The 26,346-nt window shown below is 42.1% G+C and overlaps 1 protein-coding gene across 1 annotated transcript in view; it reads left to right on the forward strand.

Moving 5' to 3' along the window:
- Positions 1-26,346, forward strand: part of LOC135227001 (acid ceramidase-like) — a 291,051-nt gene that overhangs the window by 228,095 nt on the left and 36,610 nt on the right. Inside the window, exons 8-9 of the mRNA XM_064266731.1 lie at positions 5,556-5,685; positions 25,086-25,319. Coding sequence (XP_064122801.1) covers positions 5,556-5,685; positions 25,086-25,319 — 364 coding nt within the window. The remainder of the gene's footprint in view (positions 1-5,555; positions 5,686-25,085; positions 25,320-26,346) is intronic.

The raw sequence follows: 26,346 nt of genomic DNA on the forward strand, positions 1-26,346 counted from the left end.
ATTTAACTAGGCACACTTGTAAGAGTTTTTAGCTTACAATTGCGTTTTTTTCGACCATTTCGGTAGAGTCAAATTTGACCGAGCGTGGGTTTTTTTTCTATTTATCATGATTTATATACAAATATTTCAAAAATGAGAAAAGCTACAACCTTCAATTATTTATTGTTGTATTCTGCATGAAATTGCGCACATTTTCATATATAAAACTTTATGTAACGGCTAATTTAAAAGGGTGCAAACATTACCACAATCGCACATATGATTTTTTCGGAAGAGTTACTGCGCGGACGTAAAGAAAATGTTATTTTTTTCATAAATTCACCATAAATCGAAATATTGTGCTAGAGACTTCCAATTGGTTGCAAAATGAAGGTAAATGATTGAATATTACTAGAATATAAGCGTTTTAGCTTACAATTGCGTTTTTTGACCATTTCGGTAGAGTCAAAGTTGACCGAAGGTTGAAAATTTGTCACTTATCATTTTTTATATGAAAATATTTCAAATTGATAAAAGCTACAACCATGGGTTGTTTTTACTTGTATTGTGCATGAAATTGCGCACATTTTCATATATAAAACTTTATGTAACGGCTAATTTAAAATGGTGCAAACATTACCACAATCGCATGTATGATTTTTTTAGGAAGAGTTACCGCGCGGACATAAGGAAAAAGTTTTTTCATAAATTCACCATAAATCGAAATATTGTGCTAGAGACTTCCAATTAGTTGCAAAATTAAGGTAAATGATTGAATATTACTAAAATATAAGAGTTTTAGCTTACAATTGCGTTTTTAGACCATTTCAGTAGAGTCAAAGTTGACCGAAGGTTGAAATTTTGGCACTTATCGTTATTTATATGAAAATATCTCAAAACTGATAAAAGCTACAATCATGAGTATTTTTCTGTTGTATTCTACATAAAAATGCGCACATTTTCATATATAATACTCCATGTAACGGCTAATTTAAAATGGTACAAAAATTATGTCAAAGTGACGAAATAATTTCCGAGATGTGTCACAGATACTTTTTAGTGCGGCAAGAAATAAGTTCGCGCTTGCGCGCCTGCGTAACGATTGTAAACAAAACAACACCTTGATCCGTGAACTCCCGGCATCCCCCAAGGCGCGTGATTCAAGAGTTTTCGGCTGGTAGGCCTAAAAGTATTTTTCCGCGAATTTTTAAAAAAACTTTTGTATGTCGACGTAAAATACGTCCAGTCGGCACCCGAGAGACAAAAAATGTCAACGTAAAATATGTCCAGTCGGCGTTTAAGGGCTAATGTGTTTCGTAAAGTTTAGTTTATGTTTCCTGACATTTTTAATGTGTTTTGTTAAGTTAAGTGTACGTACTACGCAACAAATTTTCTGCCGTTTGTCCTCCTCCTCTGTCGCCACTTTCGGAGATAGCCTCACTCGAAAGGTAAGGTTCCACATTTTGCTACATACATACGTATGTATGTACAGTATTTCTTGTATACCATGTACACTAATACACTTTATTTACAGGTACATATTAGTAGTACGTATTAAGTTAGGTATTGAATGGTCCAAATTGTTGTATTTCATTGTTTAGTGGTCAATTTAGCTTTATTATAAAATTTACCAGGGTGTTTTTGTAGGGCTTGGAACAAATTAGGCAATTTACATGTAAAATGCGGTTCAAGATACGAAAAGCTCAGGTTACGAAGGCCGCCTCTGAACGGATTAATTTTGTATGTCGAGGTACCACTATATTAAAATTGTTACATACTATTCTCATTGTCTAAAGAAACCCATCATTCTTTCTCAAATAAATGTCAAATACTAGAGAATTCATCTAAGCTAGCGACAAACCAAATCCATCTGTAAAAGAAATCACATTTATTAGAAATGTAGTATTAAAGTTCATCAATAACATTAAGTGTCGCACTTCACTTCCCCTCTCAGAGTATCTGACAAATAATTGTGACTGGTTTTTAAAAGTACTTTATCCCATCACTCTACCTTAATCGATGGATCTTCTTGCCTCCCTTGGCCTTCCAAAGTCTCTTGTGACCACCACTAGTGTTTTCATCTAATTGCCCCATTCATTACCACCTAAGGGGTTATATTCCATCCATGTGTGTGTGTACGAACTTACACACTCTATGTTCTGGATCTTTCCACAAACATACCGTGTTTGATGCACAAACTGATGCACACACGCAATTGCATTTTTCTGATGTCACAATCATGTGGTTTTTGAGTAACTCAGGTCATTTGTGCACCCCACCATCTCGTTGGTGCAGCTTGTTAATATTATGATTGTGTAAGCTTGTCTCGTCTCGTCTCGTTCTAATGTTTTTAATTTTTTTGGATAACACCCGAGGCTGTGTCATTGTGTCATTGTTCACATCACCCGTTGTTGGCCTATTTTTCACTTGACAAAGTTAGTAATGGTAGTTCTTTGAGAGATCAGAAATAAAACCAATGGCCCTCCTAGAGGAGTGGTTGATCTGGGTCCCTCAAGAAAAGTGTGCTTGAAAAACATAAGAGCAGTGGTCAACTGACTACAGTCAAAAGGTTTTATGATAGATTGGCAAAATCCCACCTCAAACCCAGCCAACTCTTTCAGTAGCTGGGACTGTGTTGGGAAACTTTTCATGGCTCATCTCTCCCCATCATGCTCAAAAGAGAATAAGGCATGTCCTTAAAAAGTGCCTTGCACAGCCGAGAGTTTCCAAAGGGCAGTTAGAATGTATGACAGTCTTATCGCAATTTGCTTTAATACTAGATCCAATACTTGGTTTACAACAGATGAATATGAACAAATTCTAGCTATCACATGCAACTAGCAAGATATGAGACAGACCTCATCAAAAGATTTTAAAAGTTGGGTAGATACTTGTTTCGACCTTTGATCCCGGAAGGAATCTCTGGCAATACAGGTCACCCTGACTCCTCAATCTGTATGAACAACAATACACACAGATGCCTTGTTGACAGGTTGGGAGGGCATTGGGAGCTACTCTGAGGAACTGTCATATCAATTTCCTGAAGCTGATGGTTGTCTTTTTATCTATAAGAAAATTCAAACCTCCAGAAGAGAGACATTTGGTTGGTTCTATACAGCATGACTGCAATTTCCTATATTAAGAGGTCAGGATGATACTCACTTCCTCTCAATATGGTAAAGCTAGCCATCCTTTGGTGGGGCAAGGAAGGAAGTGGCATTTGTCTGCAATTCATTTTATGGGGTCTCTCAATGTAATAGTAAGACTCCTTGAAAATGACAGCCTGAACATTGTGGAGTTAGACAACCAATCTTTTAGAAAATAGCCTACATGCTTCCACAAATGGAAGTGGACCTGTTTGCCACATATGAGAACCTCAAACTGCCAGGCAAGCAACAGCAAGAGATGCCTTCCTACAAGACTGGAACAAATGGAGGACGATATACCCTTTTCCGCCATTGTTCCGGATTTCAAGGTGTGAAGCAAACTCCTAACTTACCAAGGAACAGCTTACTTGATAGCCCCAAATTGGCCAAGCAGGCATTGGGTTCCTATTACTTTACGTTGGGCAAAGGGATAAATTCCTAAACTGTCTGCTGTTTTATCCCCGTCAGTAGGAATGAAAGTCGAATAAGGATCCTCCTTTCTAAGCCAAGACCTTAATGAGTGGATTTTCTTAAATATTATCTACTATAGTACCATGAAAATTACTTGCTTAACATTGCTAGGTACCTAGTGTAAAAATTACAGACTTCCTATATCAGGCAATACCAGTATGTACGGAAGATATATCCATACCGAGAGCCCAGTCAAAAGTTCTAGGGAAACAATTTAAAAATTTCTTATACATTTTTGAAGACTAATGCCTTGCACTTACAACAATCATGGAATATTAAGCAGCATTAACAGAACCATTGTTTTATGAATTCGTGATGTGACTCTATATAAGTTGTCACTTCCCTTCTGCAGTCCTATATACTACAAAGATCTGCTCTAGAAGTGTTTCAATCACTTTATCCCTGAACAAGGTACTTGGACTTCGATCAGTGGACCTGAGGTACAACCACAATTGCAAGCAACAGTAATGCGATCTTATTTTATTGCATTAGCATCAGGAGCTCATATTAGCAAACTTGGCTCTCTTAGATGGGGACAGTACATCACACAAACAGCTGACAATCGGTTATTATTGTCCTCTGGCCTGTCATTCCTGGCCAAAAATAGGATTCCTTTAAGAAAGAAATCTCCTGTTCAAAGTATACTAGAATTAGCAGACAAAACATTATGCCCAGTTCAAGCACTTAAGGTTTAACTAGAGACCACGGCAGACATCCCAAAAAGTCTGTTTGCCACGAGCTTGAACAAATTTGACTACACTGTGTATCAGTAGGTGGCATGGATAGTCTTGACCCATCGGTGTCACAGCAGCAAACCATGGATCTTCCTAACAGGGAAGTTTTGAAAATACTGCAACCATATCCAGCATGCTTAGATAAGTCGCCACTGTCACCCTAAAAAAGGTGGGTTCATACTTAGTTTCTTGCTCTTTGTTACCAAACCTGAAGGTATTTGCAATAAAGAAAGGGCCCTTGAAATTAGTGGCTTGACCCTGGGCCAAAACTGTTTTTAGGTTGTTGGAATTAAAATTCAAGAGCTTTTTGCCAGCTTTCAATTTCTTTACAAAAACTCCTTGAGGATAAGAGAGCAACCACACTATCAAAAAACAGGGAAACCCTATTTTTGGTAGTTGCTGTTGAGTCCTCAAAACCCTCCCACTTCCCTGACGAAAAGACATGGGATTTGGGAAAGGGATCATCCTGCATTGAACACCAGAAAGGAGTGGCGTCTTGTTCGGATTTTGGTAGAATATAACAATACAACTGTGCATATGCTCATAACTTCTTACGGTTTTGACGTAGTAGGTAAACTAGGTACATACTATGTATTAGCATTTGCTGAGGATAATAGAAAGTGCCCTTTTAACCTGAGTCCATTTCTACTCTATCATGTGTTATAGTGTTTATCATTACGACACAATACCAGGCCATAAGACCAGTTAAGAGAATTTTTTGACATAGTCTGGTCACCATGAAGCTCTGGATAGACCATGGAATGGGTAGTCCAGGAGGATTCAACAGCAATTACCAAAAATAGATTTTTCCTACGTCAAAACCTGTTTTTGTACAATTTATATGCATTTCTTTGGGCCTTGGTCCCTGGTCTGGTTGTCTAGGATAATTTTGAGTTCCGGATAATGGAGATCTAGATAATTGAGGGATTGCTACCACGATACCTCTGACTTTTGTTATCAGTTATTCATTTGAGGAAGAGCTGATCAATCAAACTTTGTCTGTTTTCGTATTGTAATAATTTCTTTCAGTGTGAATTATATACTTCCATCAATTTTTTATAAGTCATTAAACTGCACACCACTTCTGTTTAAATATTCTCTTAAATAGCCTTAAGATCAGTGGTTATTGCATATACATTTTAAGATCAAAATTTCAAGTTCTTATTATAGTTGTAAGGCTCCTGGTTATCACATTTGGTGTCTAAAATATTTATTTTATATTCAGATGGGTTGCATTCTTGACTCGAGAAGTTATGGAAAATGCTAACACTTATGATGAAGCCAAATCTTTGCTCTCCCATACTCGACTTTTAGCTCCAGTGTACTTCATCCTGGGAGGATCCAAACCCAGACAGGTAAGTTATTTACATATGAAACGTTCGTGATGTGTCCTTACAACAATCAAATTTCATATTTTATCTTTGTAACTTACCTAGTAGTAATTATATTGCTTAAAATTTCACTTACTGGCAGCTTTAAATTTTGAAATTCGCACTAATGCTAGTTTGTGTAGGTTAACCCTTAAACGCTGAGCTGCTTTTTACCAAAGTGTCTGTCATATGCTGGTGGTGTTCGGGAGTTAGCGCCGAAACGGAAAAGTTTTTTTTTTAAATCACAGCACACTTAGTTTTTAAGATTAAGAGTTCATTTTTGGCTCCCTTTTTTGTCATTGCCTGAAGTTTAGTATGAAACTATCAGAAATGAAAAAAATATCATTTTCATGTATAAATATATGAATATATGACAGCGCAAAAAAAATTTCATATAAATTGTATACAAATCGCGCTGTGAGCAAAACGGATAAAGCTAATAAGTTAATTTTTTTTTCGATGTATTATACACTAAATTGCGATGATTTTGGTACATAACAAATTGTAAAACGATGAAAGCAACACAGAAAATATTATCACAAAATGATGCATGAATTCGTAACGCACGGACGTAAAAAAAAGTTTTTGCAAAAATTCACCATAAATCAAAAATTGTGCTTGAGACTTCCCGTTTGTTGCAAAAAGAAGGTAAATGATTAAATATTACAAGACTGTAAGTGCTTTAGCTTACAATTGCAGTTTTCGACCATTTTGGTCGAGTTAAAGTTGACCGAAGGTCGAATTTTTTATATTTATTGAGATTTATATGAAAATATTTCAAAACTCATAAAAGCTACAACCTTAGGTTATTTATTGTTGTACTCTACATGAAACTGCGCATATATTCATTTATAAAACTTTATGTAATGGCTAATATAAAACGGTGCAAACATTTCGACAAACTGACGAAAGAATTTCTGATTTTTTCGGCAGTTACCACGTGGACGTAAGGAAAAAGTTTTTTTCAAAAATTCTCAGCTAGGTTGTTCCTTCCTTACCCTGAAAGTGGATGGGGCCAATTAACCCTTAAACGCCGACTGGAAGTATTATACGTCGACTAAAATTGTCTGTCAGGTGCTTAATTGATGTTCGATACGTTAACTACAAAAAGTTTTTTTTAAATATTCGATGAAAAATAGTTATAGGCCTAGTTTGCAAAAAATTTTAAATCGCACGCCTTGAGGGATGCTGGGAGTTCATGGATCAAGCTGTTGTTTTGTTTAAAAGCTTTACCCAGGCGCGCATGTGAGAATTTCTTCCTCCTCGCTCTAAAAAGCATCAGCGACACATCTCAGAAATTCTTTTGTCACTTTGTTGTAATTTTTGCACTGCATTATATTAGCCGTTACATAGAGTTTTATATATGAAAATGTGTGCAATTTCATGTGGAATACAACAAAAAAACAACCCATGGTTGTAGCTTTCATGAATTTTGAAATATTTTCATATAAATCACGATAAGTGCCAAAATTTCAACCTTCGGTCAACTTTCACTCGACCAAAATGGTCGAAAAACGAAATATGTAGTGTGGAGGATTGAATTTTCTATATTTCCAAATTCTTCAGTGAGAGAGAGAGAGAGAGAGAGAGAGAGAGAGAGAAAGCGGTGGTTGGTGGAATGGTAGTTTGTGATAGAAACAACTGTGAGTGTAATTGAGGTAGTTGTTTATTTTGTTTTTGTTTTTGTAGTTTAGTACGATAGCGAGTGTTTCGAGTGAGTGTTTTTTTTTATTCTGGCTGCAGAAGAGGTGAATGTGTTTTCGGCTGCCTGGACTATTTATATTTTTTTGGATTATCTGTCTTGATTTTGACAGTACTTTTGTTTTTAAGTGTGGATGTGAGTGATAGGATTGGGTTATAATTGTTTGTTATAAATAAAGGGCCTGAAGATCTTATGGCCGTTCGAGCAAGGTATGCTCTTAGGGCAGTAACTGGACATAAGGATGGGTCCTGAGGAAGTGGGAGAATTTTCCACGGGGCCCACCTCGCCAGTGGGTCCTCATTCTTAGCTAAAAATTGACGATCTGGAGAAAGTAAGACTTCTCCTGAAGGGAGAAAGTCTATATGACCTGAGTCTCTAGATAGAGCCGACAGTTCAGATACCCTGGCTCCTGAAGCTAGACTTAAAATGAATAATGTTTTCCTCAGGAGGGGTAAAAAGTCACATGAATCATTATCAGTGTCTGAGACCAGTTTGAGAACATCATTTAAGAACCATGACACAGACTTAGGCCTCTCTGATGGCCTGAGTCTAGCACAGGCTCTAGGGGTAGATGAAAAATAAGTCTGTTAGATCTATTTTGAAACCAAACTGGAAGATTTTCTTTAGTGCCGATTTAGTAGTAGTGATAGTACTAGCTGCTAAACCTTTTTCAAATAATGATCTAAAAAAGGAGATGGCCAGGTTGGTTGTCATGGTTTGGGATTCGGACTTCCTCAGAAAAATAGCTAGTTTTTTAAGTGCTGAGTCATATTGACGAAGGGTTGACTCTCGTTTATCCGATTCTTAGAATAGGATGTTTTGAGGGTCAATGTTGGCATCCCTATTTGCCGCAAACTTCATGAAGTCCATAAAGTTAGGGTTTTCTGAATTCCTGAGGAAGCGTACACAGTCTTCGTTTGTACTAGTTGAGATAATCTGGGGTTTGGAATCTGTTGAGGTCGGAGTCCCAACTCCAATAGAAGTGGGAACCAATTGCTCTTGGGCCAATTGGGGGCTACTAGAGCAATGTGTCCCTTGAACGTTCTGAGTTTGTTCAGAACCTTCAAAAGAAGATTCACTGGAGGAAAGATGTAAATCTTCTTCCATTGATTCCAGTCTATAGCCATGGCGTCCGTGGCATAAGCCAGAGGGTCCAGGTTGGGAGCCACGTAGCAAGGGAGTTTGTGATTCGACTCTGTGGCGAAGAGATCCATCTGAAGCCCCGGGACTCGCTGACAGATCAAATTGAATGACTGCTTGTCCAGGGACCACTCCGACTCTAGTGGGACTGAGCGAGAAAGTGCATCTGCTATCACGTTCCTTACTCCCGCTAGGTGTGTGGCGGACAGGTGCCATTTGTTCCTGGCTGCCAGTGAGAATATGGCTATCATGACATGGTTCACATGGCTTGACTTGGAGCCTCCCCTGTTGATGCAGTGTACTACCACTGCACTGTCTAACACCAGCTTGATGTGAGATTTCTTGGCTGGGTGAAGTTTCTTCAGGGTGAGGAACACTGCCATAGCTTCCAATACATTGATATGGAGCTGGCGGAATGGAAGAGACCAAGTTCCTTGTACCTTCTTGTACTGAGAGTACCCTCCCCAGCCGCTTAGTGATGCTTCTGTGTGGATAATTAATGCCGGCGGAGGGAACTGAAGAGGAACTGACTTCGACAAATTCTTGACCTCCGCCCAGGGGTGGAGGCGTTTGCGTAAGATCGCCGGGATAGTGGACAGCTTGTCCCCGGGACCTGTTGTTTGCTCTTGAGCGCCAGACGCGGTTTATGTCTTTGAGCTTTGCTTTTAGCAGAACGTCCATTACCGAAGCAAATTGTAGAGAGCCCAGGGTCCTTTCTTGGCCCCTTCGAGGCCTTTGCTTGCACTTGAGAAATTTTTTGGTTGCTTTGGCTATTTCTCTTCTCTTCAACGATGGAATTGATAGAGTGTGTGAGTTCATGTCCTACTGAATGCCCAACCACTGAAAGCGAGACTCCGGTGTCAACCGGGACTTGGTCTTGTTTATCTGGAATCCTAAGTGTTCCAGAAACTGGATTACCTTGACCGTTGCTTTGTGGCATTCCTCGATGCTTGTGGCCCAAACGAGCCAATCGTCCAGATACGCAACTAACATTATTCCCTGAGACCTGAGTTCTTGAACCACTGTCTCCGTCAATTTTGTGAAAATTCTGGGTGCTACATTGAGCCCGTAAGGCATTACCTTGAAGGAAAATGCCTGGTTCCCTAGCCTGAAACCTAGGAACGGGCGGAAGTGTCTTGCTACTGGAAATGATAGTATGCGTCTGTAAGATCGATAGAGGTGGTGACGGCCCCACGGGGTAGTAAGGTCCGCACCTGCGAGATAGTCAGCATTCTGAACTTGTCGCAACGAATAAATAAGTTTAGACGGGACAAGTCTAGAATTATTCTTCGTTTGTTTGAGCCTTTCTTTGGCACGCTGAACAAGCGACCTTGAAACTATAAGTGCTTGACTCTTGACACTACTCCTTTCTGAAGGAGTTCTTGGGCGTACTCTATCAATTCTGCTGTTGGCTGTTGATAGAAGATTTTGGATGGAGGAGGACCTTTGGTCCAGCTCCATCCTAGACCTTTGGACACAATGCTCTGTGCCCAGCTGCTGAACCTCCATCTCTGTCGAAAGAGGAACAGTCTCCCTCCTACCTGAGGGTTCTCACTGGCTCGGGGAAGGGCGTGTCCCGTGCCCTCCTCGTAAGTGCTTACCTCGGCTGGATGCTCTTCCGCCGCCTCTCTGACGAAAGGCACCCCTAGCCCTGCTACCCCTGCCGAACCTGTTGAAAGGTTGAAATGACTGGCCTTCAAATACTGGGTTGAAGGTCGGGGAGACAGCATAGGAGGTGGAGGGCTGGTTTTGAGGCTGCGCCAGTAGCAGAAACTGTTGCTGAGGCTGTGACTTTGACGTCGATGGTTGCAGTACCTGAGATACCGGAACCGCTTGCATCATTGTCTGTTGCTGGGGAGCCTGGAAAGGCTGGAATTTCCTAGGCTTCTTTGACTTCTTGGCTGAAGAAGTCGACTCGGATTTCCTTTTGCTGGATAATCCCCAGCGAACTTTGAGACTCTGGTTGAGTCTGGTAGCCTCACATTGAACCGAGTTCACTACCGACTCTGGGAACAGGTCAGCACCCCAGATCGGAGCAGCCAATAATTTATTGGGCTCTTGACGGATGGTGGCCTCTTGCAGGACATGTTTCCGACAATTACGCCTTGCCACTATAAAGTCGTATAAATCACATTGCACTGAATGCAATTGTGATTTGGCAATGATCTTAAACAGAGGTTCATCTCCATACATCAGAGATGATACCTCTGTCATGACAAGTGTATTGAGGGATCTGGACAGTCTCGTTCGAGCGTCGAATTCAGCCTGAATGAGACTGTCTGGAAGTCTAGGCAACCGCTCACCAAATTGTGTGATGGCGCAGTCTGGTTTCAGTTTCCCGACCGAAAAGGTGGCCGGGAGATCTGACCATAGATCTTCCATTCCAGGGAGAAGGAGCGATGTAGGCTCCGTTTCCCGGAGCTGCGGCATTGGCTCATCTCTCATCGCGGCCTGCATTGTCAGCTCCGTCACCTTCGTAGTGAACGGGATGGGCGTTTCTCCGTCGACTACAAACATCGTGAAAGCGCTTTTAAACGCTTGGACCCTGTTGTTTATACAATCCCAATCCTCTAGGCTCCTAAGCCAATCGCGTTGGGCTTGATCCCGGGAGAGGATAACCGTCTCCTTTGGGATCTTATCATCTCTCCTCATGGCCGCCTCCGTAAGACGAGCATAACCGATGAAGGGGGGTTGCAAATTTGCCGGATGAAACTCGAAGTCCTCAAGCCTTCGAGTTCCACAGTCCACCAACGTCAGCATCCTGTCCTTGAAGGGGGCGTAACACGAGATCCTCCAGGGATTACTCGCCGTGTAAGGAGGGAGAGTATTGTAGTCCGGCATGGCGTGGGCTGCCATGCCGGGCTGTGCAAGACCCGTCGCTGGGTTCTCACAGAGACCTGCGATGAGGTTCTCCCGAGTGACCAGCCTATCCGAAATAGCTCGGATTGACTGGCCTGACTCCTCCAAGGAAGATGAGATCTGGGTGAGCATCTCCTGGAACTTGTCTTGAACCAAGTTCCCGACCAGACTACCCATTTGCTGCATAATGTTTGCAGTAAATGAGTCTGTGTCGAACGGAGTGGGTTCCAGCTTCTCCCTGGGGGTCTTAGGACGGGCTCCTGTCGAGGTCGAAGGCTCAGGGTCGGGTAGGAGCTGAGCCTTGTCCTTAGAAGACTTACTTCTGGAGCCTTTTGAATGGGAAGAAGTTCTAGGTTTTTCTCCTCCGGGATGGTGAGCTGGAGTTTTCTGAGAGCCACCCGAACTAGACTTCTTTGACAGAGTCTTGTGAAGCGTTTTGATCTCACGCTTCCCTTTAACCTTAGGGATCGCCTGGGTGGACTTTGGTCTGACCGATTGCCCATCCTCGGAGAATCCCTGGAAAGAAGAAGAAGAAGGAACAGGAGAAGAGGATCTAGAATGACTCAAGGGAAGACCTTGAGCCCCTACCAAACCTGCCTCACTCACACTCCTACCTGCGGCGTCTACCGTCATGGGCTCGAGGTCCAGGTTGAGAGCCGCTACTTCTTCCAGGACTTCTTGGTTACCCGGCTCCTCCACAGCTAACGCCATTTGCTCTTGAATGGTGGCGATGTGAGGGGCCACCGCCTCTGGGTCAACGTATGAGGTCGGTTTGCAGCTGGGGAAGATGAGAGCAGCATCTTCTTATCCAAGATGTAAGGCTGCCCCTTTGTCACATTCCAACCAAACCCGCCGACCCAGGCCTTCAGAGTGGTTTGGGCGGCGTCCCCGACCGCTTGAGCACCCTGAAAGAGAGGGTCAGAATTAATACTTAAGGCTACTTAAGATTAACTTGAATTACGTACAGTAGATGATATATCACTAAAAAAATATATAGGCCAATGAATTATATGTGACAGGGCTTAGTATCCGGAGATGTACTTATTCCGGAGGAGACCTGGTCCACTAGCTCATAGCAGATGGTGCAGCTCTCGTGGTGCCAGACAGCCATATCACCAAAGCAGATGGCGCAAGTAGCGTGGGTCCGGCAGACCTCGTGCCCACAGGGGTCCTGGGGAACGGCGTTGCAGCCCGACTCCTGGCAGTGGGTAGCCTGTAAGTGAAATGATACATGAGTATCAACACTAACTAGTTGGACTAAGTCCATGAAGTGATATATCATAACACCGGAGTGCACCGGAGTTACTAGACAATTTTAAGGCTTGGTCTCTACCTGCTCTTCTGCCGTGTAACGTGGTGAGTGTCCGATAGAGTTGGTAAAACTAGGATCAGTGTGTCCCCGGTGTTGCCGGAGGACAAAAATATCACAGAAACAGAAGTACCTAATCTATACGCCGTAACGAGGAGTACGAGAACGGCGGGGAAGGAGTAGGGGGGACCAGCAATTAATGGCTTGGAGGATGACTCCGCCATAAAATAGCATTAGGATAAGTAGGTGGTGAACCCGGGTGGTGAGCGGGGTCTCCGCCGACTTAGCTAACATAAAGGATGTAAATAATAAACATAAACATGCAAAAGGTAAAAGTGGATGGCGGAGCTCCTCTACAGTCACTAAACTTAGGGCCTGGTGGTGCCTGAGCCCCTATCCGCCGGAGCGGGAAGGATGGTGACTCGGGGTGAGAGAGAGCTCGGCTCGAGAACTGAGGAGATCCAAGCGCAGCCGAGCCTGGTGGCCAACCGAGGCTCGGTCGAGCAGGGAACCCCCCCAATACTGTATGAAGAGAGCAGTACTAGCCGAGCCAGCGTCGCGTGTCCCCTTACTAACTCCCATATCCCCCCCGTGGAGGGGGGGAAGAAGGGAGTGAGCTCGGATCGGTTGCCAGGGACAACGTGAATGAGCGGAACTTCCCCCTGGAGGGGGGGAGGAAGCTTGAGGGACTGACGCTGGGTGGCTCAAGGTGATCGCCTGGCCTCGTCGCGGTTGTGGAGTGAGCCACGCGGTGAGACAGACCAAGCGATCTGAGGTGGCCTAGGCCATCTCGAACCATCTCAAAAGGCATGAATACAATAACATCCTAGCAAAAACACGGGGGATAGGAAGAGAAAACGAGAATAAGAGAAAGAATAGTCCTGGAGAAGCTGGGTCAAGCCAACCAAGAAGGAAGGGCGACTAGCAACTCAAAGCAGCTGGCCTATGCTGATACATCAGAACGTAGGGCGGTGGCCAGGGTGGCGCAGAACTAAAAGAAAGGACGTATGTCCTAAGGGAGCCAATCATAGACCTAAAAACAAAGGAACATGCATGCATGAACTCAGAGCTAAAAGGAGCGATGTAGGCTACGAGCTCGTGAGAACTCAAGGAAACCCCAGTGTGAGAATAATGCATAAATAACAATAAGGACACGTCAATAATGCACAACCATGGTAATAAACATGTACTGCTAAAATATTCGAGCACCATCGGTATAGGAGACCGAAGGAAGCACGAAATAATGAAACACGTGGGAGCTGCGCGGCTCGGTAACAAAGCCGTCCGGGATGCCATCTTAAAAACCGAAATATAAAGGTTAAATGGGCCCTTGCCCGCCTAAAATGACATGAAACACTTCTAGCAGTACTTAACTTGGATGCAGCAATAGCTTGACGTTCTATGGTGTAAGATAATCCAAAAAACGAGCACAAAACACAGAGCAAGAGAAAACACGTGCGGTCTGAGTGGTGCTAACGAAAAGGATGGCGGTAGAGGCGCTAGTAGTAGTTGTAGCTGGGGGTGGGTCTTGGATCGGCCCCTCTCTGGTAGAGGAATTTCGAAGAGGGATGAATCTAAATGGTAAGAGACCCGTGGTAGTGGTTTCACTCGCCCCAGAAACCATACCGACACCTTTAAATAAGGTGAGCGAGCCAGAATATTCTGGCATTTCCATTTTAGCTTTTTTCCCTGGTATGTTAGCAATAATTTACCTTAGAAATGTGTGCTACAGGGACATTTCACGTAGCGACAAGGGCTGAGCCCAGATATATATATATATATATATATATATATATATATATATATATATATACATATATACATATATATATGTCAATATCGTCCCACAGGAGAAAAGAGAATTAAAAGGGACTCTAGTAGCTACTAGTCTTTTAGTTCTCTTTTCTCCTGTGGACGATATTGACATATCTATCTCATCTTTGTGTTATGAAGATTATATCTATATATATATATATATATATATATATATATATATATATATATATATATATATATACATATATACATATATACATATACATATATATATATATATATATAGGATATATATATATATATATATATATATATATATATACTATATAATATTTTATATATGTATATGTATATATGTATATATGTATATATATATATATATATATATATATATATATATATATATATATATATATATATAGTATGTATACATATATATATATATATATATATATATATATATATATATATATATATATATATGTATGTATACATATGTGTAATATATCTAGTATATATATATATATATATATATATATGATATATATATATATATATATATTACTATATATACATATATATATATATATCTATAGTATATAATATATAGTATAATAATATATAATATAACTATATATATATATATATATATACCTATATATATATCCCCTTATATATCATATATATATATATCCTATATATATATACGTCTATATATCATATATCTTATATATATATCTATTATATATATATATATATAATATATATATTATATATATATAATATTAAATATAATAATATATATAAGTATATATTATATATATATTATTTCTGGGCTCAGCTCGTGTCGGCCTATGAAAGTATCTTAATATCATTCTTTCTAGGCAAAATTAATCTAAAATTACCAGAGAAAAACAAAATTAATTAAGAAAATGTCAGTAAAACTGACTCGCTCACTCTATAAAAGAAAAGTGTCGGTATGAGAATAGGGGCGAGTGGGATCACTACCACGAGTCATTCACCATTTAGACCTTCCAATCTAAAATCCCCACAGAGAGAGCTGATACGAAAGGGTGATGCGGCCCCGGCCTACTACTACTACTACTGACGCCACGGACAGCAGCGCCCCTAGCGGTCATCCTTAATCTTTAGATGTACACGTTGAGTGCATTTTTCTCTCGTGCCGTGTTTTCTTCGGATTTACCACTCTATTCATCATGGAACGTGCTGCCATCGCATCGGCTAAGTTAAGTGCCCCATAAGTAGTATTTTACCGTATTTTAGTCTTCCAGGGACCAGTATTTTCCTTCCTAATAGGTCATATACGGTCTGCCCGGTTGACTCGTGGCGGCGCCATACTGCCATCGTGTTAAGATTTCCCGGTCTCCCATACTGGGACATCTTATACTTATGGGCTTACTATATCACGTTCATCGTTTATTACATCGTTTTTATAGCTAGGACAGCCCTTTTACCATTTCTCTTAGTTTGGTATTTAGGGCTATTCTGTGTTTTCTGGCCCAGCATCCCAGCTCTTGCTCTTCATCGGCTATCGCTGGCTCCGAGTAGTCAACTGTTCCTCGGAAACAATTTGCCTCCTCCTGGGCTTCTTTTTCTTTTACTAAAAGTGTCTTTTCCCTTTTACGATGTATTATTAGTTTTTATTTAGGGTGTTAGGCTAGCCTAGGTGCATGTCCCATGTGTTGGTACAGTCTGGTTCACGTGGCCCTTCCATGGTTGTGTTGCTATCGCGGCTAAGGCCCACTTGCGGTCACGTGTTCCATAGCACCTTACCCTTCCCCTTCCCTCCCTACCAGGTATAGGGAGGGTCTGGGGGACTCCTTGGTTACCATGACAACCACAGTAGCCTTCCTCCCTCTTTCTCTGAGGAGGCCAGGAGCTCCCTCCCAGCTGGGGTATAGGGCGACCACTTGTCTCGGTACAGGGTCACCGAGCGGGTAGTTGTAGGGACGGGGAGGGGTAGGCCACCCCCCCCTCTCTCTCTCCCGCCGCGTTACGCCGGGAACCCCCCCACCCACCCTATTGCTCAGTCCCACCCTACCCATACTGTAATGAACGGAGCCTCCGCTGCAGCCGGGGCCCCTTTGGTTATAGTTCGTCTGGCTCCGCCAGCGGGCGGGGTGGTCATTACTAGTGGTCTGTTGCTTGCCTACTATATCCTCCTTTTTCCGCTACCGGAGGAGAGCTTGCTTCTTACCCGGGCACTCTTCATAGTAGACGGGGAAAGATTTATTTATATTTCGTTATAAATATAAGGATGTACCCTAATTTTACGGTGAATTTTAGTTTTAACTAACTTTGTGTGTACCATCTCCGTCGTTCTCCGTCGTGGTTTCATGGCTCACCACCACACCTGGTTGGATATTTTCTCCTGTCTCCGGCGTAGCCTTAGACAACTCCAACCGCCTAGTTACCACACGTATTATGGCGGGGCTCTTGTTTAATCTAACTTTCACGCTCCGGCATGCAGCGGAGCAATTGTTAGGCTGTAAGTGTGCTCCTGATACTTATGTATCTTTCCACTTACAGGCTACCAACTGTCAGGTCCTGGGGTGTAACGCGACGCTTTGACCCTGCGCCCACGAGGAGTGCAGGACTTACGCCCGTGTGCCACGATCCACAACGGTATGATCGTCTGGCACCCAGAAGCCTGCACCATTTGCTATGACCTTGTCAGTCAGCTGTTGGGGGGGGTAAGTCGACTTTTAGACTTCTTGATCGTATCACTAATAACACTTAGTTATAAGCTGTTAAACCCCGTCCCCGCCGCTAGAAGCTTCATTTCGCCTTCTCTTTCAGGCTGCCGCCGTGAGGAAGTCGCCTTAGCAACCCTGAAGGCTTGGGTGGGCGGCTTCGGGAAGAACGCCGCCAAGGGCCAGCCGTACATCCTAGATAAGAAGCTGGCCGTTCAGATCTTCCCCGGCGGCAAGTCAACTGGTTATGTTGATCCCATCTCGGCAGCCCCTCTCATAGCTTCCATACAACAAGAGGTGCAGCAGGCGTTCGGGTCCGCGTCCACGCAGGAGCCGGTCCCAGACGTCGCGAACTTGGACCTGAACATTGAACCTATGGCGGTAGGGGCAGAGGATTTGTTGGTTGAGGTAGGTGTGTCGGGCGCCCAAGGTCTTTCCTTGGGCGCTCCTGGATCTTCTCCTGTCCCTTCTACTGCTTCTTTCCAAGGCTTTACGGGATCTGAGATCCCTACCCGCTCTCCCGCTCTCTCAGTACCCCCAAAGGTGAAGGGACTGAGAGAACAGAAGACCCTCCACAAGACGACTTCTAAGAAGTCGTCGTCGTCTTCTTCAGCAAAAAAGTCTTCGACTTCCTATGCTGACGCGGTGAAGGCAAAGCCAAGCTCTTCGTACTCTAAGAGCTCTAGAAGCAAGGCTTCTAAGGAAAGGAAGGGCTCGCGCTCCAGCCGAGCCAACGCCTTCTCCGGCCTCCACATCCACTCCGGCAACGCCGGTTGGAGTAGCGGGACCGAGCTCCTTTGATCCCACTGCCTTCTCGGCAGTGGTGATGCAACAAGTGGGAGAGATGGTCGGCTCGCAGGTCTCCGCCCTCGGAACCAGGTTTGAACAGATGTTTGCGCAGCTGTCAAACACCCTCAGTCAGTCGGGCCAATCCATCCAAGATCTCTCTAACAGAGTTAGAGAGAATGAGGACCGAGTAGCTGGGCTTTCCTCAGGTTCCTCAACCAATCTCCCCAGTAGCAGGTACTGGCATTCTTCAGCTACCTCCATATGAGTCCCTACCAGCCTTCTCCATGGATAACCCATGGAGAGTGGCCGCTTACGCTCCATTCAAGGACGGCATGATCTCTGTCCCGGAGTGTGGAACTCGAAGGATTGAGGACTTCGAGTTTTATCCTCCGGGATTGACTCAGCCTTTCATTGGATATGCTAGGCTGACCGTGGGCGGCCCTCACTAGAGAGACAAGATTTCCCGAAGAACGTGCTGTATAGTAGGGAGCACGCACAGCGGGAATGGGTTCACTGCCTAGAGGACTGGGAGTGTACCAACACTAAGCTCCAGGCTTTCAAAAGAGTCCTTTCACTATTTTGCGACGGAGGAGGAGGCTTCTCTTCCGTTCGCTACCAAAATAGTGGAAGCGACTCTTCAGGCAGTCCTCAAGGATGAGCCCATGCCACAGCTGAGGGAAGCTGATTCTACTTCTCCGCTCTTTCCAGCCTTTGGAGGATTGTGGGAGAACTTGCCTGCCATGTTCACGATTGGTAAGCTTAGCCAGACTGCGCAATGGACCAGTTTGGCGAGAAGCTTCCAAGGCTGCCTGATACTTTGATTCAGGCAGAGTTCGATGCTCGAACTCGAAGTTTGGGAGGTCCCTCAACTCCTTGATTATCACAGAAATGGCGGCACTGTCTTATGGCACAGAACCGCTATTCAAGATTCTGGCCAAAGTCTCAGCTCCAAAACAGTTCAGACGGATGCTTTCGACTTCTTCCAAGCTAGGAGGAACTGTCGAAAGCACGTTCTGCAGGATTGTACTATTAGGCACGACCTAATAGACTCCCTGGTCTTCCAGCATGTGGGGGGCGGACCTCTTCCCAGAGTCCGCTGTGAACGAGGTGCACCACGAGGCTGCTAGGCTCAACCAGAGCTTAGGGCTAGGTGGGGCATCTCTTCTAAGAGGAAGCAAGAATCCGCCCCTGCTGCTGGTAAGAAACTCAAGAAGTCTGGTAGAAGGTTCCAGCCTTACCAGAAACAACAGCAGCAACAGCAGTTTGTTCAGGCCATCCCAGTTACCCAACAGGGACAACCATCGACTTCGAAACAGGCCCAACCCATCCTCCTGTTGTCCCCTCAGTCTCAAACCCTCAACCTCCTACGCAGTCTCGCCGGCCTTCAACTCTATGTATGAAGGTCAGGCTTACAGCCTTTAATAGGTTTTCGAGAGGTAGCAGGGCGAGAGGCCACTTTCGCCAGCGTGGCACAGGGAGAGAGCGCAAGGGGAAGGCAATTCAGAGGAGGGCGCGGAGGTCAACCCGCCCAACAACAGTGCGGCTTCCCCAAGGTTAGGAGGGAGGCTGTTCCTCTTCCGTCACAGGTGTTCAGCAAATGGGCACAGAGCATCGTGTCCAAGGATTGGGTTGGAGTTGGATCAAAGATCCCCCTCCAATCAAATCATTTTATCAGGAACCATCAAAGGAATTGACAGATTACGCGGAGGAACTCCTTCAGAAAGGAGCTATTGCCGAGAGTCAAGCATCTAAAATTTCAAGGTCGCTTATTCAGCGTGCCAAAGAAAGGCTCAACAAAAGAAGGGTTAATCTTTAGACTTGTCAAAGCTTAAAACTCCTTTCCATTCGTTGCGACAAGTTCAAAATGCTTACCATCTCGCAAGTAAGGACCTTACTTCCCCGTGGGGCCATCACATGCTCCATCGATCTTACAGACGCATACTATCATATCCCTATAGCCAGGCACTTCGCCCATTCCTAGGCTTCAAACTAGGAAATCAGACGTTCTCATTCAAAGTGATACCCTTCGGTCTGAATGTAGCCCCCAGGGTATTCACGAAAATAGCAGAAGTGGTAGTTCAACAGTTGAGAACTCAAGGGATAATGGTAGCAGCATACCTCGACGATTGGTTGATCTGGGCACCAACGGTCGAGGAATGGTCTCAAAGCCACAAAAAAGGTAGTTTCAATTTCTGGAACATCTGGGGTTCCAGATAAACAAGACGAAATCCAGACTTACTCCAGAGTCTCGTTTTCAGTGGCTAGGAATCCAATGGGATTTGTCTTCCCACAATCTGTCAATTCCAGTGGTCAAAAGGAAAGAAATAGCCAAGTCTGTGAAACAATTTCTCAAATGCAAACAAACATCAAGGAGAAACCAGGAAAGAATCCTAGGTTCTCTTCAGTTTGCCTCAGTGACAGACATCCTCCTGAAAGCAAGGCTGAAAGATATAAAATCGAGTTTGGCGATCGAGAGCAAACGCCAAATCTCGAGACAAGTCGTCAGTAATTCCACAGATCCTTCGCAATCAGCTCCGTCCATGGACAAAAGTGAAGAACCTGGCCAAACTAGTACCCCTTCAATATCCCCTTCCAGTGTTAACCATTCACACGGATGCCTCCCTGTCCGGTTGTGGGGGGGATATTCTCAATTCAAGCAAGTTCAGGGGACTTGGTCAGTTCAGTTCCGCCAGCTTCACATAAACGTCCTGGAAGCAATGGCAGTATTTCTTACCCTTGAAGAGACTTCTTCCCCGAAAAAGTCTCATCTAAGCTAGTTTTGACAGTGCAGTGGTAGTTCATTGCATCAACAGAGGAGGGTCCAAATCCAAACACGTGAATCATGTCATGATAGCCATCTTTGCCCTAGCAGACAAACACAAATGGCATCTGTCCGCCACTCACCTGGCGGGGGTAATAAATGTAGATAGCAGACGCTTTGTCCCGGTCAGTCCCTCTGGAATCAGAATGGTCCCTGGACGACAGGTCATTCCAGTGGATATGCCGGAGAGTCCCAGGTCTCCAAGTGGATCTCTTCGCCTCACAAGCGAACCACAAGCTCCCTTGCTATGTGGCCCCCAACCTGGACCCTCTGGCTTATGCCACGACGCCCTGTCGTTAGATTGGAATGAGTGGAGAAAAATTTATGTTTTTCCTCCAGTGAATCTTCTTTTGAAAGTCTTGAGCAAGCTGAGGACTTTCAAGGGACTAGTAGCTCTGATTGCTTCCAGACTGGCCCAAGAGCAACTGGTATCCTCTGCTTCTGGAATTGGGTCTCCGACCTCAACGGATTCCCAATCCCAAGCTGTCACAATCAGTACAAATGAGGACTGTGTTCGCTCTTCCTCAGGAATTCTTCAGACCCTAACTTTATGGACTTCATGAAGTTTGCGGCTAACAAAGATGCTAACATTGATCCACAAAACATCCTCTTCCTAGAATCAGAATAAGAGAGAGTCAACTATTAGACAGTATGACTCAGCTGTTAAAAAATTAGCATCCTTCCTGAAAGAATCAAACACTACAACCATGACAGTTAACTTAGCTATATCCTTTTTCAGATCCTTGTTTGAAAAAGGTTAGCAGCTAGCACTATTACTACTCATAAATCGGCTTTGAAGAAGAATCTTCAGTTGGGTTTCAGATAGACCTAACAGAATCTTACTTTACGTCTATTCCTAAAGCCTGTGCTAGACTTAGACCTTCTCAAAGGCCCTACATGCAGTCTCCTGGGTTGCCTTAAATGATGTCCTCAAACTAGCCTCAGATACTGACAACTCGTCTTGTACATTCATAATGCTCTTAGAAAGACGTTATTCTTATAATCCTAGCTTCAGGAGCTAGAATTTCAGAACTGTCGGCTCTATCCAGAGATGCGGGTCATGTGGAATTCCTCCCCTCAGGAGAAGTTCTACTTGCGCCGGATCGTAGTTTTTTGGCTAAAAATGAGGATCCTCTTGCAAGGTGGGCTCCTTGAAAGTCACCCACTTCCGCAAGATCCTTCTCTCTGCCCAGTATCAACTTTAAGAGCCTTTCTATCTCGCACATCCTCAAGATCCTCAGGTTCTCTCTTTATGAGAGAAAAATGTGTACTTCATTAAACAAGCCAATCCTGATTCATTTCCAAAAGCACATGACATCAGAGGAGTAGCCACCTCAATTAATTACTTCCAACATATGAACTTTGAGGATCTTAAAAAGTATACTGGATGGAAATCTCCGACAGTCTTTAAACGTCACTACTAAAGTCCATTGGAATCTTTAAAAATTTTCTGCAGTAGCAGCGGGAAAAACATTGTTTCTCCTGATTACTGTATAGTAGTCGTAGTATAGATCCAGGTCTCCTTTCTACCTACCTCGTCCAACATGCCTCACCCTATTGCCATGCTACTCGGATACTCTAAGCCTTAGACCGCTGAAATCATATTGGTGGATTGTCCCTTATTTTTTTGCTAGGGACATCCACACTATGTACTTATAATGTACTTCAGTGTTCCTACCCTTATTTTTTGCTAGGGTAGGACACAATGTGTATATTATGTAAATATCTTACTTAAGTGAATCTATTTTGTTATTTTGCATTACATTACTGGATATTACTATGTTTAATATAAGTTAATTTTAAGTACTTTATATTGTTTGCTTTCTTTATCATGTCATTGTTTAGGATAAGTTAGCTTTAAGTACTTTGTTTGTATACTGTAATGTCCCTGATTCACTTATATTATATATCTCTTTTTTTACAACTGATTTTCATTTGTCCTTATTCCCATCTTGTCTGTTTCTCTGGTACTCTTTCATAGGCCGACACGAGCTGAGCCGAGAAAAGGGATATTGACGTAGGAAAAATCTATTTCTGGGTGATTGGCTCGTGTCGCCCTATGAAACCCACCCTGTCTTTGTTTACCCACCCTGCAGTACAAGATGTTCATAGATTAAGGATGACCGCTAGGGGCGCTGCTGTCCGTGGCGTCAGTAGTAGTAGTAGTAGCGGCCGCATCACCCTTTCGTATCAGCTCTCTCTGGTGGGGATTTTAGATTGGAAGGTCTAAATGGTGAATGACTCGTGGTAGTGATCCCACTCGCCCCTATTCTCATACCGACACTTCTTTTATAGAGTGAGCGAGTCAGTTTTACTGACATTTTCTTAATTTTGTTTTTTCTCTGGTAATTTTAGATTAATTTTGCCTAGAAAGAATGATATTAAGGATACTTTCATAGGGCGACACGAGCCAATCACCCAGAAATAGATTTTTCCTATCTTCAAAATCCCTTATATATATTATATACTATATATTATAATATATATATTATATCTATTTTTAAATAAATAATTTGATTTTTTTAATATATCACATAGATACATACATACATACATACTACATATAGATATATAGTATATTATAATATATATATTATATATATATATAGTAGATTATAGATATAGATATATATATATATGTATATATACTAGATAGTATATATATAATATATCTATATATATAAGATACATATATACATATATACGATAGACATACATACATATACATATATATATACATAGTACATATTATACATATATTATCATACATACTATATATATATATATATATATATATCTATATATAGATTATATATATTATATATATATATATACATACACATAATACATACATATATATATATATATATATATATATATATATATATATAATATATATATTTACACATATATATATATATTTATATATATATATATATATATATATATATATATATATATATATATATATATATATATATATACATATATATATATATATATATTAAATTTCATTTTCATTAACCCAAAGCATTGAATGAATTCATTCATTGATGCCAGTACTAATACTATTCTCTTCTGTTCCAATCCTTTGGGCCAGCCATAGCTATGAGAGCTCATAACAAGTTCAATGGTTTGGTTAAACTATTTTGATAATAATGATGATAATTTTTTAATTAATTGAGAGGTTTGTAATATTACCTGTACAGGGCTTGACATCTTAGGCCATACTGTCAACAGCTGTTCATTATTATTGGCAGGCACAAGAGGGTGATGTACAAGAATGCTGTCATGTTTTGGCTTTAGGTTGTCATCAAGCATTCATACAGCTCCATCTATAGAATTATAGATTTTAGTTGTACGGGTATTGAGGACAGCTGTCTGGCACTGATAGACCATCATTCCTTGGACTCCCTCTCATAAAGGTTTGTTGTGGCTGCTCAGAATGTGTAACCGCTTGATCCCCTTTCTGCAAAGTATCGTTTACCTAAGGATCATAGTAGGATGATAGCTGGTGTGAAGTTCATTTGAATGAAGGGCAACTAGTTCACCCTCTCATCCTTTTCTGACTGTAGTAGAAGTCTGTAGAAGGGACTTCTTTTGTCTCTCTTTTTATCAAAGAGGAGTTTGAGGTATGGGAGTTAGAACATTTATTATATCAGGGACTCTTGTCATAGTCTTTCCATCATCCAAGCTGTTATTCCCATTACTCATAAGAACCCCAGGTTTTTCAAAATTTTCATTGTTGAGGTTACATGAAAACCAAACTTCTGCACAGGAGTCCCTGTCAACCTCAGCATCACATAAGCTGGGCTGTACTGGTGGTTACAGGAGTGATTCCCCTCCACAGGGAAGCTGGCAGGTCTGGTTGGGAAGTACATCAGTCATGTTCTTCAGTACCCACCACCTAAAGCTTGAGTCCTCATGTAAAAGGCAAATTTTTTTTATACTCATAGGAACAAAGTGCATAATCTTGATAAGTTGCAATTTTACTTAGGTATATAAACTTGAAGTCTTTTAACATAATCCCATGTATAATTAACTCCTGCACTGACTATTGAGTGAGGACCCAATCACTGACTCACTTGCCAATATGTAGTATACTAGTTAACTAGCTTATTACCAAATTTTAACAACTTTACCTGCTTTGGTAAGTTATTCCCATTTAAAAGCATTGTAGTTTTTGTTTCAAGTAATAAAAAAAATTTGTAACATGATTACAAAGTTCTTCCCATAATTGCATGTTAATAACTACAGAAATTATTCCTATTTCAGGGAAGTATTATCACTCGTTGGCGTGAAGAATTTCGTACCGTAGACTTATGGTCAAAAGAGTCTGACTCTGGTAGCTGGTATCTGGTTGAAACAAATTATGATCAGTGGAAATCTCCCCCTTTCTTTGATGATCGTAGAACACCTGCAATACACTGCATCAATGCTGAAGGTCAAAAAAATGCCTCCTTGGAACTCATTTATAATGTTTTATCTACCAAACCTATCCTCAATAAAGTAAGTGACTTTTCTGTAACAACTGCCCTTTATTCCCAGTACTTTCAGATTTTGTCTGAACCTCAAAAGTAAACATATATATACTATGAAAACAACTGTAGTACAGTAAAAATTTTAACCTGAGATGTTCATACAGCTACATACTGTTGCCATGCAGACCCTAATGTTTTACAGTTTTAAGCAGGTACCCAGATAGATTTTTATATAAAGGTCCTGTTATCCTAGTGGGTGAAATATTGTCTCAGGTGGGGTAAGACTCAAATGTCTTTCCTCTCCCCATACAGCTTTAAAGCTTAGTTGCCTTAGGTAGGTAGTGCACATGAGGTTCTCATGCTCTTCCTGTGTGTTGTTCTTGTTTCCCTTTGTCTGGGGTATATATGTCCAATCTATTTCCCGCTTCCTTTGTACTTACATATGTTGATTCTCACTTTTTCTGTCAGCTGTTTGCTGTTGTTATATTTGTTATGAATCACAATAAAAAGTTTGGTGTATCATGTAAGTTGTTATTTCATATAGGTTGCTTGCTGTCCAATCTGCAACCTTTGTACAACTTGTGTTTAGTGACCTATGAAGTTGTGATTGTCAGTTTATTAGTAAATATATTGTACATCTTGTTGATATTATGTGTTGCATTCCTGGGGAGGTCAGAATTATGAAATATAAAAGGGATTTTGACGAAGGAAAAATCTATTTCTGGGGAGAGACCTGTGTTGCCCGGTGAAAAGGATCCTGCTATCCACTTTTCTAGTATAAATAGTTTCTAAATATACCAGAGAAAAAAGCTAGCATTGGTATGCAGAGGTTACTACCCTCGCGCGAGCACCCAAAGGGCGTCGGGTATAAAGTTCAGGGCGTATGAAAGCCACTATTCACAGGTCTCCTGCCATTTAAAGTTTTCCCTCTCAAAACCCCCATTTGGGGTGAGCCGAATCAACTGTCACACCTACATCGCCCCCGTACTACTACTGTTAATACCCGACTCGAGCGACATCTGCAATCCTTGATGTTTTAGATACCTTTTTATGGC

The sequence above is a fragment of the Macrobrachium nipponense genome, chromosome 15 (assembly GCF_015104395.2).
Source record: "Macrobrachium nipponense isolate FS-2020 chromosome 15, ASM1510439v2, whole genome shotgun sequence".
Lineage (NCBI taxonomy): Eukaryota > Metazoa > Arthropoda > Malacostraca > Decapoda > Palaemonidae > Macrobrachium > Macrobrachium nipponense.